Source organism: Mastomys coucha, unplaced genomic scaffold (assembly GCF_008632895.1).
Source record: "Mastomys coucha isolate ucsf_1 unplaced genomic scaffold, UCSF_Mcou_1 pScaffold22, whole genome shotgun sequence".
Taxonomy (NCBI): Eukaryota; Metazoa; Chordata; class Mammalia; order Rodentia; family Muridae; genus Mastomys; species Mastomys coucha.
This window is the reverse complement of record NW_022196905.1, coordinates 58393960-58406373: the sequence shown is the minus strand read 5'-3', so window position 1 is coordinate 58406373 and position 12414 is coordinate 58393960. Positions and strand designations below refer to the sequence as shown.

The 12414-nt window shown below is 42.1% G+C and overlaps 1 protein-coding gene across 7 annotated transcripts in view; it reads left to right on the top strand.

Moving 5' to 3' along the window:
- The window catches only part of Rfc1 (replication factor C subunit 1), a 66823-nt gene that overhangs the window by 45437 nt on the left and 8972 nt on the right, over window positions 1–12414 (top strand). For 5 of the 7 annotated variants that reach the window (XM_031342411.1, XM_031342414.1, XM_031342412.1 and 2 more), the window contains 10 exons: window positions 598–702; window positions 3339–3693; window positions 4329–4441; window positions 5687–5801; window positions 7636–7727; window positions 7897–8034; window positions 9218–9313; window positions 9631–9729; window positions 10980–11134; window positions 11255–11372. In XM_031342411.1, the coding sequence (XP_031198271.1) occupies window positions 598–702; window positions 3339–3693; window positions 4329–4441; window positions 5687–5801; window positions 7636–7727; window positions 7897–8034; window positions 9218–9313; window positions 9631–9729; window positions 10980–11134; window positions 11255–11372 (1386 nt within the window). The remainder of the gene's footprint in view (window positions 1–597; window positions 703–3338; window positions 3694–4328; window positions 4442–5686; window positions 5802–7635; window positions 7728–7896; window positions 8035–9217; window positions 9314–9630; window positions 9730–10979; window positions 11135–11254; window positions 11373–12414) is intronic. The other 2 variants (XM_031342415.1, XM_031342413.1) reach the window with 1 other exon arrangement.

The following is a 12414-nucleotide window of genomic DNA, read 5'->3' as shown; positions in this document are numbered from 1 at the left end:
GCTGGCCTCGAACTCAGAAATCCGCCTGCCTCTGCCTCTGCCTCCCAAGTGCTGGGATTAAAGGCATGAGCTACCACTGCCTGGCTTCTCAATTATATTTTTAATGTACTTCACCACACACCTCAAACTGAAAAAGTCAACAGCAGAGTTAAGACTAGGAAAACTAGCTTTATAACCTCTTTCATAATTCATATATTCATCACTGGATTTCAGTCTTACTGATAACTTTCTGGTGTTTTTTTTTTTTTTTAAATTCCAGTGTTGGGGCTCAGCAGGTAAGAGCACTTGTTGCTCTTAGAGAGAACTTGGGTTCAATTCCCAGCACCCATAGGGCACTTACAACTGTTTATAATCTAGTTCCAGTGGATCTGAAGCCCTCTTTGAGTACCAGGCACGGTCATGGTACACGGAGATACACATGAGCAAAACACTTAAACATGCAAAGTAATAAAATAAATCTTAAAAATAAAAATAAATTATAGCATTATTTAGTTTACAGTGTATTTCTTCATCTACCAGTAGTCCCTAAAATGATTTTTCCACTACAGAAAGAAGTGTTTCGGATACTGTTCTAATGAATTGTATTTTAATCAACAGGCAGCAGCTCTGGGAACAAAAATCCTTGATGAAGATGGCCTGTTGGATCTGATTCGAACTATGCCAGGCAAGAAATCCAAGTATGAAATAGCTGCTGAGGCTGAGGTGTGTAAGCCAGGCTGGTTTATTGAAGTTGTGTGTAGAAACTCCTGTCTGTCTCATGGAGACAGTGATAGACAGTGCTGCTGGCTAGACTAGACGGGCAGACTCCCTGCACCACAGGTGCATTTATCTTAGTTCCCTCTGATATGGAGCCTGTTTTTAGTATTTCTTTACTTTCTGGGGAGGAGGGAGGGATGGGGTAATGAATAGTGTGCTGTATATGACATACCCACTCATTATACTTGCCTTCCTTTTTTTTTAAGCTTAAAAAAACTTACTTAGCTTGGCTGGTATGGAACTTGATGTATACCAACCTGGTTGGCGTCCACCTCATAGAGATCCACATGCCTCTACCCCTGGAATACTGGGATTAAAGGCATGTGCCACCACGCCTGGCCACAATTTAAACACGTTTTTGTGTGTGTGTGTGCGCGTGCGTGCGTGCGTGTGTGTGTGTGTGTGTGTGTGTGTGTGTGTGTGTGTGTGTGTGTTTGGGGGTGGGAGGTATGTGCATATGAATGCAGTACTCACACAGGCCAGAAGAGGGCATCAGTTCCTTGGAACTAGAGTTACCCGCAGGTAGTTGAGTTGCCTGAAGTGGGTTCTGGGAACTGAACTCAGGTCTCCTGCCAGAGAAGTAAGTGTTCTTAACTGCTGAGCTGTGTCTTTAGCCCATAGTCTATAGTTTTGCATTGACTTTTATTGTTAATGTTAATGCCTAAAAGTTTTGTTTTCTGTTTTTTGCTTTTAAAAGAGGAGTTTATTAGCATCTTTAGTGAAAACTTTATTGGGAGTTTTTCAATTGTGACAGAAGCCAATCTCTATAACAAAGGGAGAAGAAACGAAAAGAAGAAAGAGTTGGCTTACATAGCTAAGCTGTAGGCAGGATGGGCTTAGTCTACCAAGTTGTCAAGATTTCTGAACCCTTCCATTGTCTGCGTTTGCATCTACCAGTGCTGTCACATTCATTCCACTGTCTACCTGCATGCCAAGATTATTGTCCCTAGACTGTCACCAGTGTGACTGGATGTTCTACCCGGTTTATTCCAGTAGAAAAGTCCTAGGAGTGAAATAAATGTGCTCTGAGACCATGGTGGAGTTGTGACAAGGAGGGACTGGTCTAGTGCGGTGTGGTACAGTGTGTTTCCTCTGCACGGCACATTGGCCCCTCTTGTCCATTCTCTGCTCCAGGGTCCTGCTGGCTTGCGCTGCCTCGGCCTCCTCCAGCCTAAGGCAGTTCTGTCATTCTTCAGTTCCTTCTGGTCAGTTGTTTGTAGAATGTCTGTCGTAGCATTGTGTGATGTTTCTCACAGTTAGATTGTGTTACCCGGTTTGGGAAGAATACGCTGTTGTGTCCTGCTCAGTGTGTCTGTCTCACGTACTTGATATTGGCATATCTTGATCACTTGGTTGAGATAGTGTCTGCTGCTCTATGTGAGTGAGAGGACTTTCGGCTCTGTAGCTTATAACTTCTGTAAGTGGGCAGTTATCTTGTATCTCCAGAAAACTCTGCCATAACTAGTTATTCATAAGTTCTAGCATTACTAGAAGGCATTTAACTGTTTTAGAAATCAGGATATTATTTACATTATTTAAAATTCACTTTTTAAAAACCATAATTCCTACCCGTGCAGTGACCATTACTATCTAATTTAAAAATTGCATTTATTTAGGGGGCTAAAGAAGTGGCTCAGCAGTTAAGAGCACTGGCTCCTCTTTCAGAGAACCCAGGTTCAATTTCCAGCACTCAGATGGCAGCTCACAATTGTCTGTAACTCCAGCTCCAGGGATCCTGCTCACACATGGAGGCAAAACAGCAATGCACATACAGTTTTAAAAATTACGTTTATTATTGACTGCATGTATTTGTGGCTGGGAACATGTGGAGGTCAGAGGACAACTTGCTTGAGTTGGATCTGTCCTTTCACAGTGAGGGTTCTGGGGATTGAACTTAGATCAGTAGGCTTGGTGGCAAGTGCCTTTACGCAGTTTCTGCATCTGATTCCAGACACTCATTACCTCCAAAAAGAAATCCTATACTTTTTCATTGTCACTTGTCGTACCCTCTGCCTGGGGGTCACTCTGCTCTGTTTTAAGGATTTACCTATTTTAGATATTTCTGGTTTTAGCCTTTTTACTTTCTGTATTGGTTTCTAGGCAAACCAAGTTGTAGTATATATTAGTATCCATTCCTTTTTACAGTTGAATAATATCCCATTGGGTGTATCTCAGTCATTTTTTTGTTTATTCTAAGTTCCTCAGAGCTGGGGCTCTTCCGTTTTATGGCTGTAATATGTATGTGTACCATATAACACAGTGCTGCCGGGACTAGTGTGTATGTGTACCGTATAACACAATGCTGCTGTGACTTTGTTTATGTAAGTTTATGTAGTCAAGAAGCTTTAAAACAAGTTGTTTACCTCATGATCCTATCTTTTTATTTTAAAGATGATGACTGGATTGGCTTTGTGGGCCTGTTGTTAATGTTTGTGAAGTTTTGAAAGTGGTGACTGCAAACACTGATGGTCATTGTGACAGCAGCCAGCTGGAGCAGCTCACTTGGCTATCAGTTTGCCTCTGGGGAGCGTGTGGCAGGATAGAAATCTGTGTTTCACCAGGCTTTGTGATTTCCTCTTCAGATGAAGAAAGAAAAGTCCAAATTGGAACGAACACCCCAAAAAAATGACCAAGGAAAAAGAAAAAGTAGTCCAACCAAGAAGGAGTCAGACTCTAAAAAGAGCAAGCTAACTCCCCTGAAGAACAGTCCTATGAAGGCAATGAAGAAGGAGGCAAGTGTGTGTCCAGGGGGCCTGGATGTCAAGGAGACACATGGCAGCTGCAGTGGCAACAAAGAGGAGTGTCTGCTCTGGGTAGATAAGTACAAGCCCACCTCACTCAAGAGCATAATCGGACAGCAGGGGGACCAGAGCTGTGCCAACAAACTGCTACGCTGGCTCAGAAACTGGCACAAGAGTTCTGAAGAGAAAAAACATGGTGATTTCACAACTTTAGTCATTTTATGTGTGTCTGTCAACATGTAATGCTCAGTTAGTTGTATTTGTGGCCAAAGGCTCATGCATGGTTCATTTGCCTGTCAGTAAGTATTTATTGAGGCTTGTTGAGCGCCCAAGTTCTCTAGGCCCTGGTGGTGCTTCTGTGAACAAAGCAGGCCATTCAGGAGCCCCCAGAGAGTGGGGGAATTAAGAACCAGCTGTTAAAATGCATGTGCCAAGTACTATTGTAGGGTAAGTATAGGGAGCTAGCTCTGGGGATGCTGGTGTGTGGTCAGGGAAGAGGATGCGAGTGCTCAGCCTGGAGCCCAAGTAGCAGACAGCTGGGCTAAGGGAGATGGGTGTGTATTGTGCTGGAAGAACAACCAGTGCCGATGGCTGAAGGCCTGTGAGAGAGAGAATGCCCAGGGCCCTCAAGGAAGCCGGAAAAAGCTGAGGAAAGCACTGGCACAGTGGCCTACAGCACCATTACATGTGCAATTTACTTTTGGTGGTGCAGTAGGTCTGCACTCTCCTCTCTGCTTTGGGATGCTCTTGGCCAGTTCATAAGTGGTTCCTTCTGTTCTGGAGTGTATGAACGATGGTGCATGCTAATGCTCTGGAACTTCTCTTTCCTAGCAGCAAAGTCTGGCAAACTTGCCAGCAAAGATGATGGCTCAAGTTTCAAGGCAGCATTGCTGTCTGGCCCTCCAGGGGTTGGCAAAACCACTACAGCTTCTCTTGTGTGTCAGGTGGGTTCCCTGTCATAGTGCAGTGATCAGCCTGTGTGTGTGTGTGTGTGTGTGTGTGTGTGTGTGTGTGTGTGTGTGTGTGTGTTTGTGTGTGTGTGTGTGTGTTAACCTACAGTGTATATTTTTCTAAAGTCAAACTTTAGAATTTTCTTTGGCTTTAGTGATGTTTGTCACTTCTTTTAAAAAATGCTATTATTCTGACTGGGTGTGGTGGTTCATACCTATAATCCCAGCATTGGGGAGGCAGGTGAATCTCTGTTAATTCAAGGCCAGCCTGGTCTACATAGTGAGTTCCAGGACACATAGAGATAAGTCTTTTTCAAAAAGCTAAAGAAAATAAAAAAAACACCTCAAACCTGTTATTCTATTGGCTATTATAAAAACAGTCATTTTACCTTATAGGTGGAGGATGTGTTACTAGGTGCCCAGTAGATGCTGTGGCTGCAGATGGTACAGAGCCCTGTGTACCATGCTTTCCCTCTGTGGCCTGCAACATTGCCACTTCATACAGTTAGTCTGTCCTCCTGTGTCCTGGTTCCCTCCTTGCCTCCCCTCTCTTACTCTAGGGCCTCTGTTCTGGCTGCTTTTGTGTTAACTTAACACAAGCCAGACCTTAGAGAAGGAGCTTCCATTGAGGAAATGCCTCCGTGAAATCCAGCTGTAAGGCATTTTCTCAAGTAGTGATCAATGGGGGAGGGTCCAGCCCATTGTGGGTGGTGCCATCCCTGGGCTGATGGTCCTGGATTCTGTAAGCAAGACAGTAAGCAGCACTCCTCCGTGGCCTCTGAGGATTCTGCTCTGTATGAGTCCCCGTCCTGACTTTGTTTAATGATCAACAGTGATATGAAAGTGTAAGCCAAATAAACCCTTTCCTCCCCAACTTGCTTTTTAGTTATGGTGTTTCATCAAGCAATAGAAACCGTAACTAAGACAGCCATTATTAAGTAAGGGTTATTTGAATACACCCACTATGATACAGGCAGGTGGTCTAACAACCTGGCATGAGCCACCATACATAACTTACCAGCTGTGGTTTTAAGACCAAACTCTTGTGTGTGTTGTGTGTCTGTGGTGTTTTAAGAATCTCTAATGCTATGGGAAATAATAGATTTGTTGCCTTTTGGCATCATACTTAATATTTTTACTCATTTTTAATGTGACTTTTGGAAACTTTGTGTTCCTTAATTAGCTGCTGCCCAGGATCATTTGCACTGTGATAATAGTGATTTTTAATATTTTGACTAGGAATTGGGCTACAGTTACATGGAACTAAATGCAAGTGATACTCGGAGTAAGAACAGTTTGAAAGCAATTGTTGCTGAATCTTTGAACAACACCAGCATCAAAGGCTTTTATACAAGTATGTGCCCTTGTGAACCGTGGCTATAGATGTGGTTTAAGAAAAAAAAAAGTCACTTCAGTGTTCTGTAATGAGCACTCCTGTGTACTCCTGTGTGATAAGCACCCTGAGGCATCAAGCTGGGCAAGGCCTTTGGCATAACTCTTTTGGAGCATTAGTTATGCTCTGTGATCTTAGAGGTTTCTGAGAATGTGATAAAAATGTGTGCATACACAGTTTTCATTTTGTATGTGACGTTAGACAGTTCATAGGTGAATCTTGCAAAGGAGAATGGGGAAAATGAAGTACACTGTTTCACTTGAGGCCATAAGGCCCGTGGGCAAGGGGGTAATTGTGTTTGGGGCATTATGTAATCTACCGTAAAAGGATGAATTTATTCAGAAAGCCTTGAAGGATGGAAGGGTTCATTTGGAGTAGAAGATGTGATCACTGTGGAAGGTTAGGTTGTAACTAATGGTCCCAAGGGGCTGATTTCATGAGGAAATGAAGATGTATCCAGTGAGGGTCCACATGCCTATGGAGAGTTACATAGACCCGTGGTACTTTTAATGTTAGAAATTAGTTTTTGAAAGAAATTGCTCAGAAAACATACTCTACCCTTCTTCCTCTCTCTTCCCTTCCCTCCCTTCCTCCCTCTCTCCCTTTTTCTTTCTCCCTTCCTCCTTCCCCCAGGCCCCTCTCTTTTTTTCTCTCTCTTGGTATATGTATGTGGGTGTGTGGGTGTGAAACATGTGCATATCACCACACCCAAGATTTTTTATGTGTGTTCTAGGGTTTGAACCCAGGTTCTTATGTTTGCAAGGCAGATACTATATTAAATGGGCAGTCTCTCCATATTGCTTTCTATACATGGCTCTTGGAAGTATTAATTAATACAACTCTTTAGTAGTCAGGCATTTTTCCTCAAATCTAAGTCATACTAAATTTCTAATCTATAGATGTCAATTCTTGGAATTTAGCTGTCATTATACTTTAAAATGTGCAGAATGATACAGACATACACACAGACACATACAGACACATGCATACACATACACACATACATATACACATGCATACACACATACACACAGAAAAGTATACACATACACGTACATACATGTGTGCACACTTAAACACAACACACCATATGCTCTCATTATACAGACAAAAATACAGGCATGAGCTGGGCAGTGGTGGCACACGCCTTTAATCCCAGCACTTGGGAGGCAGAGACAAGTGGATTTCTGAGTTCGAGGCCAGTCTGGTGTACAGAGTGAATTCCAGGACAGCCAGGGCTACACAGAGTAACCCTGTCTCAAAAACAAAACAAAACAAAACAAAAAAAAACCGGGTATGAACACACATACATGTATTATACTCCCACATGTAGAAACATGATATGGGGATATTTAGATATTAATATGATATAAAAAGCTTGGAAGCATCCTAATATCGCATCATAAATTACATTATTATGCATTTTAAAAGAGAATATTAAATTACATTAAAAGGAAGGTTTTGAGGGTAGACATTACCTCTGATGTGTAGACAAAATACCCATGTATATAAAGTAAATCTTAAAAAGAAGAAAACTGTTATTGATGGATGGATGGATGGATGGAAAAAGATCGATGACCAAAATTTATTAAGTAAAAAACCACGAGGTACATATTTTATGCACATAAGTTTTAAGTATAAATTGGCTATCTCTACATGGACTTTAGCGAAGTGCTGGGAAGAGAAACTAGGAATGCAGAAGAGCTGGGAGAGTTTGCTTTCATGGCTTCACTCTTGGGGCTCTTGGAGTTTAAGTGTGTGTTGACTTACTGTGTTCTGTCTCATCCCTGGTCAGGTGGAGCAGCTCCTTCCGTGAGCGCGAGGCATGCTCTCATCATGGATGAGGTCGATGGCATGGCTGGCAATGAGGACAGGGGTGGAGTTCAGGTAACACAAGCACTGTGGCTTTTGTTTTACTGTTGGCTTTTAGATTAAGAAAATAACTGTTATGTGCATGGATAATTGTAGCAGTTGAGAGCTTTCTAAAAAATACTAAAATATATTGAATATTTGTTATTTTTTAAACCTACTTTTATGTTCTAAATTTGCCTTTTAGGAGCTAATAGGCCTGATAAAGCACACTAAAATTCCCATCATTTGTATGTGCAATGATAGAAATCACCCCAAAATTCGCTCATTGGTTCATTATTGTTTTGATCTTCGTTTCCAAAGACCTCGAGTTGAACAGATTAAGGTATGATGATTATAATAACAAAGAATTTAAAATTTTTGGGGGGTATATGTTGACAAGCATACATGTGAATGCTCATGCATATGCAATAGGGTATACATGTGGAGGTAATAGGGCATCTTTTGGGTGTTAGTTCTCTTCTACCATGTGGGTTCTAGGATCAGTCTAGGATCATGATGGGAAATGCCTTTACCCACTGAACCATCTTGCTGTCTCAGGATTCCTATCAGTATGATGAAACAAACACTGTGAACTCCGAACTCAGAAATCCGCCTGCCTCTGCCTCCCAAGCGCTAGGATTAAAGGAGTGCGCTACCATTGCCCAGCAAACGGCAGACAGTTCAGATGGCTGGGAGTCATCAGGCAGTAGCTGGGGCTTGTACTAGGGCCCTTTGGAGCCACAGTCAGTGATCTTGCCTGCTAAGCCACAGCTCCAGCACTTGTTCTCTATGGTTTGCCCAGAATGTTTTCTTATAGAACCCAGGGCCACCAGCCCAGGGGTGGCCCCACATATTTCAGACTGTACCCTTTCCTATTAATCACTAATTAAGAAAATGCCTACAGCCTGATCTTATGGAGGCTTTTTTCAGTCAGTTTTTCCTCTTCTCAGATAGTTTGTGTGAGGTTGATGTATAAGCCTGTACACTGTCCCAGAATATTTTTTAAGTGACATTATTATATTTACATAAAGGTTGATTTTTAACTTTAGGCAGTGTCAGTGTTGTAGCCAGTGAGGTTTATCTAAGACATGATGATTGCTAACTAAAAATTCAAGGTTCAATTTTTTTTTTTTAGTTTTTCGAGATGGTTTCTCTGTATAGCCCTGGCTGTCCTGGAACTCACTGTGTAGACCAGGCTGGCCTCGAACTCAGAAATCCACCTGCCTCTGCCTCCCAAGGGCTGGGATTAAAGGTGTGCACCACCACTGCCCAGCTTCAATTTTTTTTCAAAACAAGGTTTCTGTGTGTAGCCCTGGCTGTCCTGTAACTCACTCTGTAGACCAGGCTGGCCTGGAACTCAATAGAGATCCACCTGCCTCTGCCTCCTGAGTGCTAGGATTAAAGGCTTGAGCTACCACACTCAGCTCAAGGGTCAATTTTAAAAGTATCTCATAAATATTTATAGAATTGCAGACGCTATGTGTAAAAAAAATGTCAATGACAGTTTCCTTGTTTGTTAATTTCAGAGTGCAATGCTGTCTATTGCATTTAAAGAGGGTCTAAAGATCCCCCCTCCAGCTATGAATGAAATAATTTTGGGAGCTAATCAAGATGTCAGACAGGTGAGTTAGATATATATTTTGGGAAGTTGTCACTTTCCTAAGTTTAATTTTATTATATAGGTATTTTGCCTGTATTTATGTTGCACACCACTTGTGTGCCTAGATTGGCAGAGGGCAGAAGGGGTGGCATCAGATTCCCTGGAAGTGGAGTTACAGATGGTTGTGAGCTGCTATGTGGGTGTTAGGAGAGCAGCTGAGCCAGCTTCCAGCTCTTGGCAATTGTCAGTACTTTAGCCGCCCACTCTTGAAACTTGCACAGAATAGGAAGAGAACAGCCATTTCTCATCCTGGCATTGTCTTCTTTATGTTTCTTCTAGGTTTTACACAATCTCAGTATGTGGTGTGCACAAAGTAAGGCCCTAACCTATGACCAAGCCAAGGCCGATTCTCAAAGGGCCAAGAAGGATATCAGACTGGTAAAAAGAGTTTCCATGTTTTAGTGATGTTATGCAGTTGGTGTTAGCTTACATTAGCTTTGTAGATATAGTGTATCTTTTGATATACTTCTAAGAGCTGTAGGCAGTGCTTTTCTTCTTAAGCATGGCCATCTTACAGACTTCTGAAAGGATATTTTAACTGAGTCCCATGCTTCACCACTGAGAGTGGTTGTCCCCGTGGACCTCCTGCATGCATTTGTGCCTGCGTGGTCACACTATTGGGAATTCTGGGTTTCAAGTGGTTTAGTTTAACTTCCAAAGCTAGTGGTCTCTATCACTTGCCTCTGCTCTGTTTTACTAGTCCAAAATTAGAGAGGAATGGTTAGTCAGCTTTTTTAAAAAAGCTATACTTTAGTTTTTGAAGTGTTTTGAGTTTGTAGCACAATGTAGTGGAAGGCACAGGTTTCCCATGCAAGCTACCCCAGTGTACTTGAGCATGCTGCACCAGAGTTTCAGTTAGGAAGTCTACACTGGACACATCATACATAGTTCACTAGGGCCCATGCTTGATATTGCACATTCTGTGTTTTTTGATATGTGAACAGTGGTGTGCCTCTACCATTGTAGAACCCTACAGTAGTTTCTCTGTGCTCAGACTCATCATCCTTCCTTCTTCTTTTTTTCTTTTTAAAGATTTATTTATTTATTTTGTGTGTATCATTACACTGTAGCTGTCTTTAAACACACCAGAAGAGGGCATCAGATCTCATTACTGTTGTCAGTGCTCTTAACTGCTGAGCCATCTCTCTAGCCCCCTCCTTCCTCTTTAGCCCTCCATAACAACCAGTCTTCCATCTCCATAGTTTTGCCTGAGTGTCATATAGTGGAATCATATAGTGTGTAGCCTTTGGAGATTGATTCCTTTCTGTGTGGCTGGTCCTTTGAGACTGTACTGTTGGTAGTTCAGTTGAGCTGGCCTGAAGCTCTTTGAACTTTGTCTCCAAGTGCTAGGATTACATTCTTGGCTGATATTTTTTATTAAAATTGCTGAGTCCAAGGCCTGAGATATATACTGGAAGAAGTATCTTAGTATTTCTAGATTCTACAGTTGTTGTGATAAACATGCTATAAAACTACCTGCAGGATTTTGTGTAAACATAATTTTAGGTCATTTGGTACTCCAAAAGTGTCGTATCATTTTCATCAGCAGGCAATGAAGACTGCTTCAACTTTTTCTTCCCCACTGTTAGGATTTGGTCATTCAGTCATTCTCTGCCCCTTCTTGGCAGGGCCCATTTGATGTGGCACGGAAAGTGTTTGCAGCTGGAGAGGAGACTGCACACATGTCACTGATGGACAAGTCGGATCTCTTTTTCCATGACTATTCCATAGCACCTCTCTTTGTCCAGGAGAACTACCTCCATGTAAAGCCTGTGGCTGCAGGGTGAGCATTGAGGGCAGCGAGGGGCAAGATCAGGGCTCTCTATCACCACAGAGACCAGGTCCTTGTGCAGGCGTGGCTGGGAGTGGATAGTGGTATAACCAGACTGTCTCTTCTCTGCAGGGGTGACATGAAGAAGCACTTGATGCTTTTAAGCCGGGCAGCAGATAGCATATGTGATGGTGACTTAGTGGACAGTCAGATTCGGAGTAAGCAAAACTGGAATCTTCTGCCCACACAGGTGAGTAAGGGTGAGTCTGCTTTGGCTAAAAGAGGAAGGTTCCTGTGCTTCCTGGAGTTAGCTTTGTTGTTGTTGTCGTTGTTGTTTTTGTGCGGGTACACACACACACACACACACACACACACACACACACACACACAGAATCTATATTATTTATATAATATATTTTGCTTATATGTATTATATATAATAAATACATATAAAATCTGTGTTTTAAAATATATAGAGAAAATATCTATACTTCAAGAGTGAGGCATCATTTTCTCATTTTGAAGCAAATGTCTGAATGTAATTAAGAGGGCAGGCAAGGCCGGCTGTGGCGACACTAACCTGTAACCCCAGCAGAGGCTGACACAGGAGGACTGCCCGAAGTTGAGACCAGGCTAACCAGGCTCCAGATCAAGACTCTGTCTCAAAACACAAAAGAAAAAGAACCCAGGGGTGCGTACTTCTGGAGATCTTTGTCACACAGACCAATAATGCTGCTGAATAGACACAGCATTCAGAGCTGTGGGTAGAGATGAGTGGAACAGAGCTGTCTCAAGGCTTTGGATTCCACCTCTATGTGCACTCACATGTAAACACACCACAAAATTTAAGTAAGAATACTCTTCACTTTTAATCTCAGCAGAACCAGAGGCAGGCAGGTCTTTGAGTTTGAAGCCAGCCTGATCTACAGAGTGAGTTCCAAGACAGCCATGACTACACAGAGAAACCCTGTCTGAACACCCTCCTTCTCCAAAAAAGAGAAAAAAAAGAAGAAAAACGTTTCCCAAAGCATTAGTATTAATAGGAAAATACTGCAGAAAGCTCCCATATTTGGCTACAGAAGGATGGTTAATAATAGTCAGTCCTGATGAAGTATTTCTACTTTCTCCAGTTTATAGAGATTATCTAAAGAAAACTTGTGAGAAAATATTAGTAGAATAAAGCAGGATACAACATTTATGGAAAGTATAATAAAACTCTTCAGAAAAGACAAAATACTTGCTAAAAAGGGCATCCAAAGTTACACCCTCCTTTTTTTTTTTTTTTTTTTTTT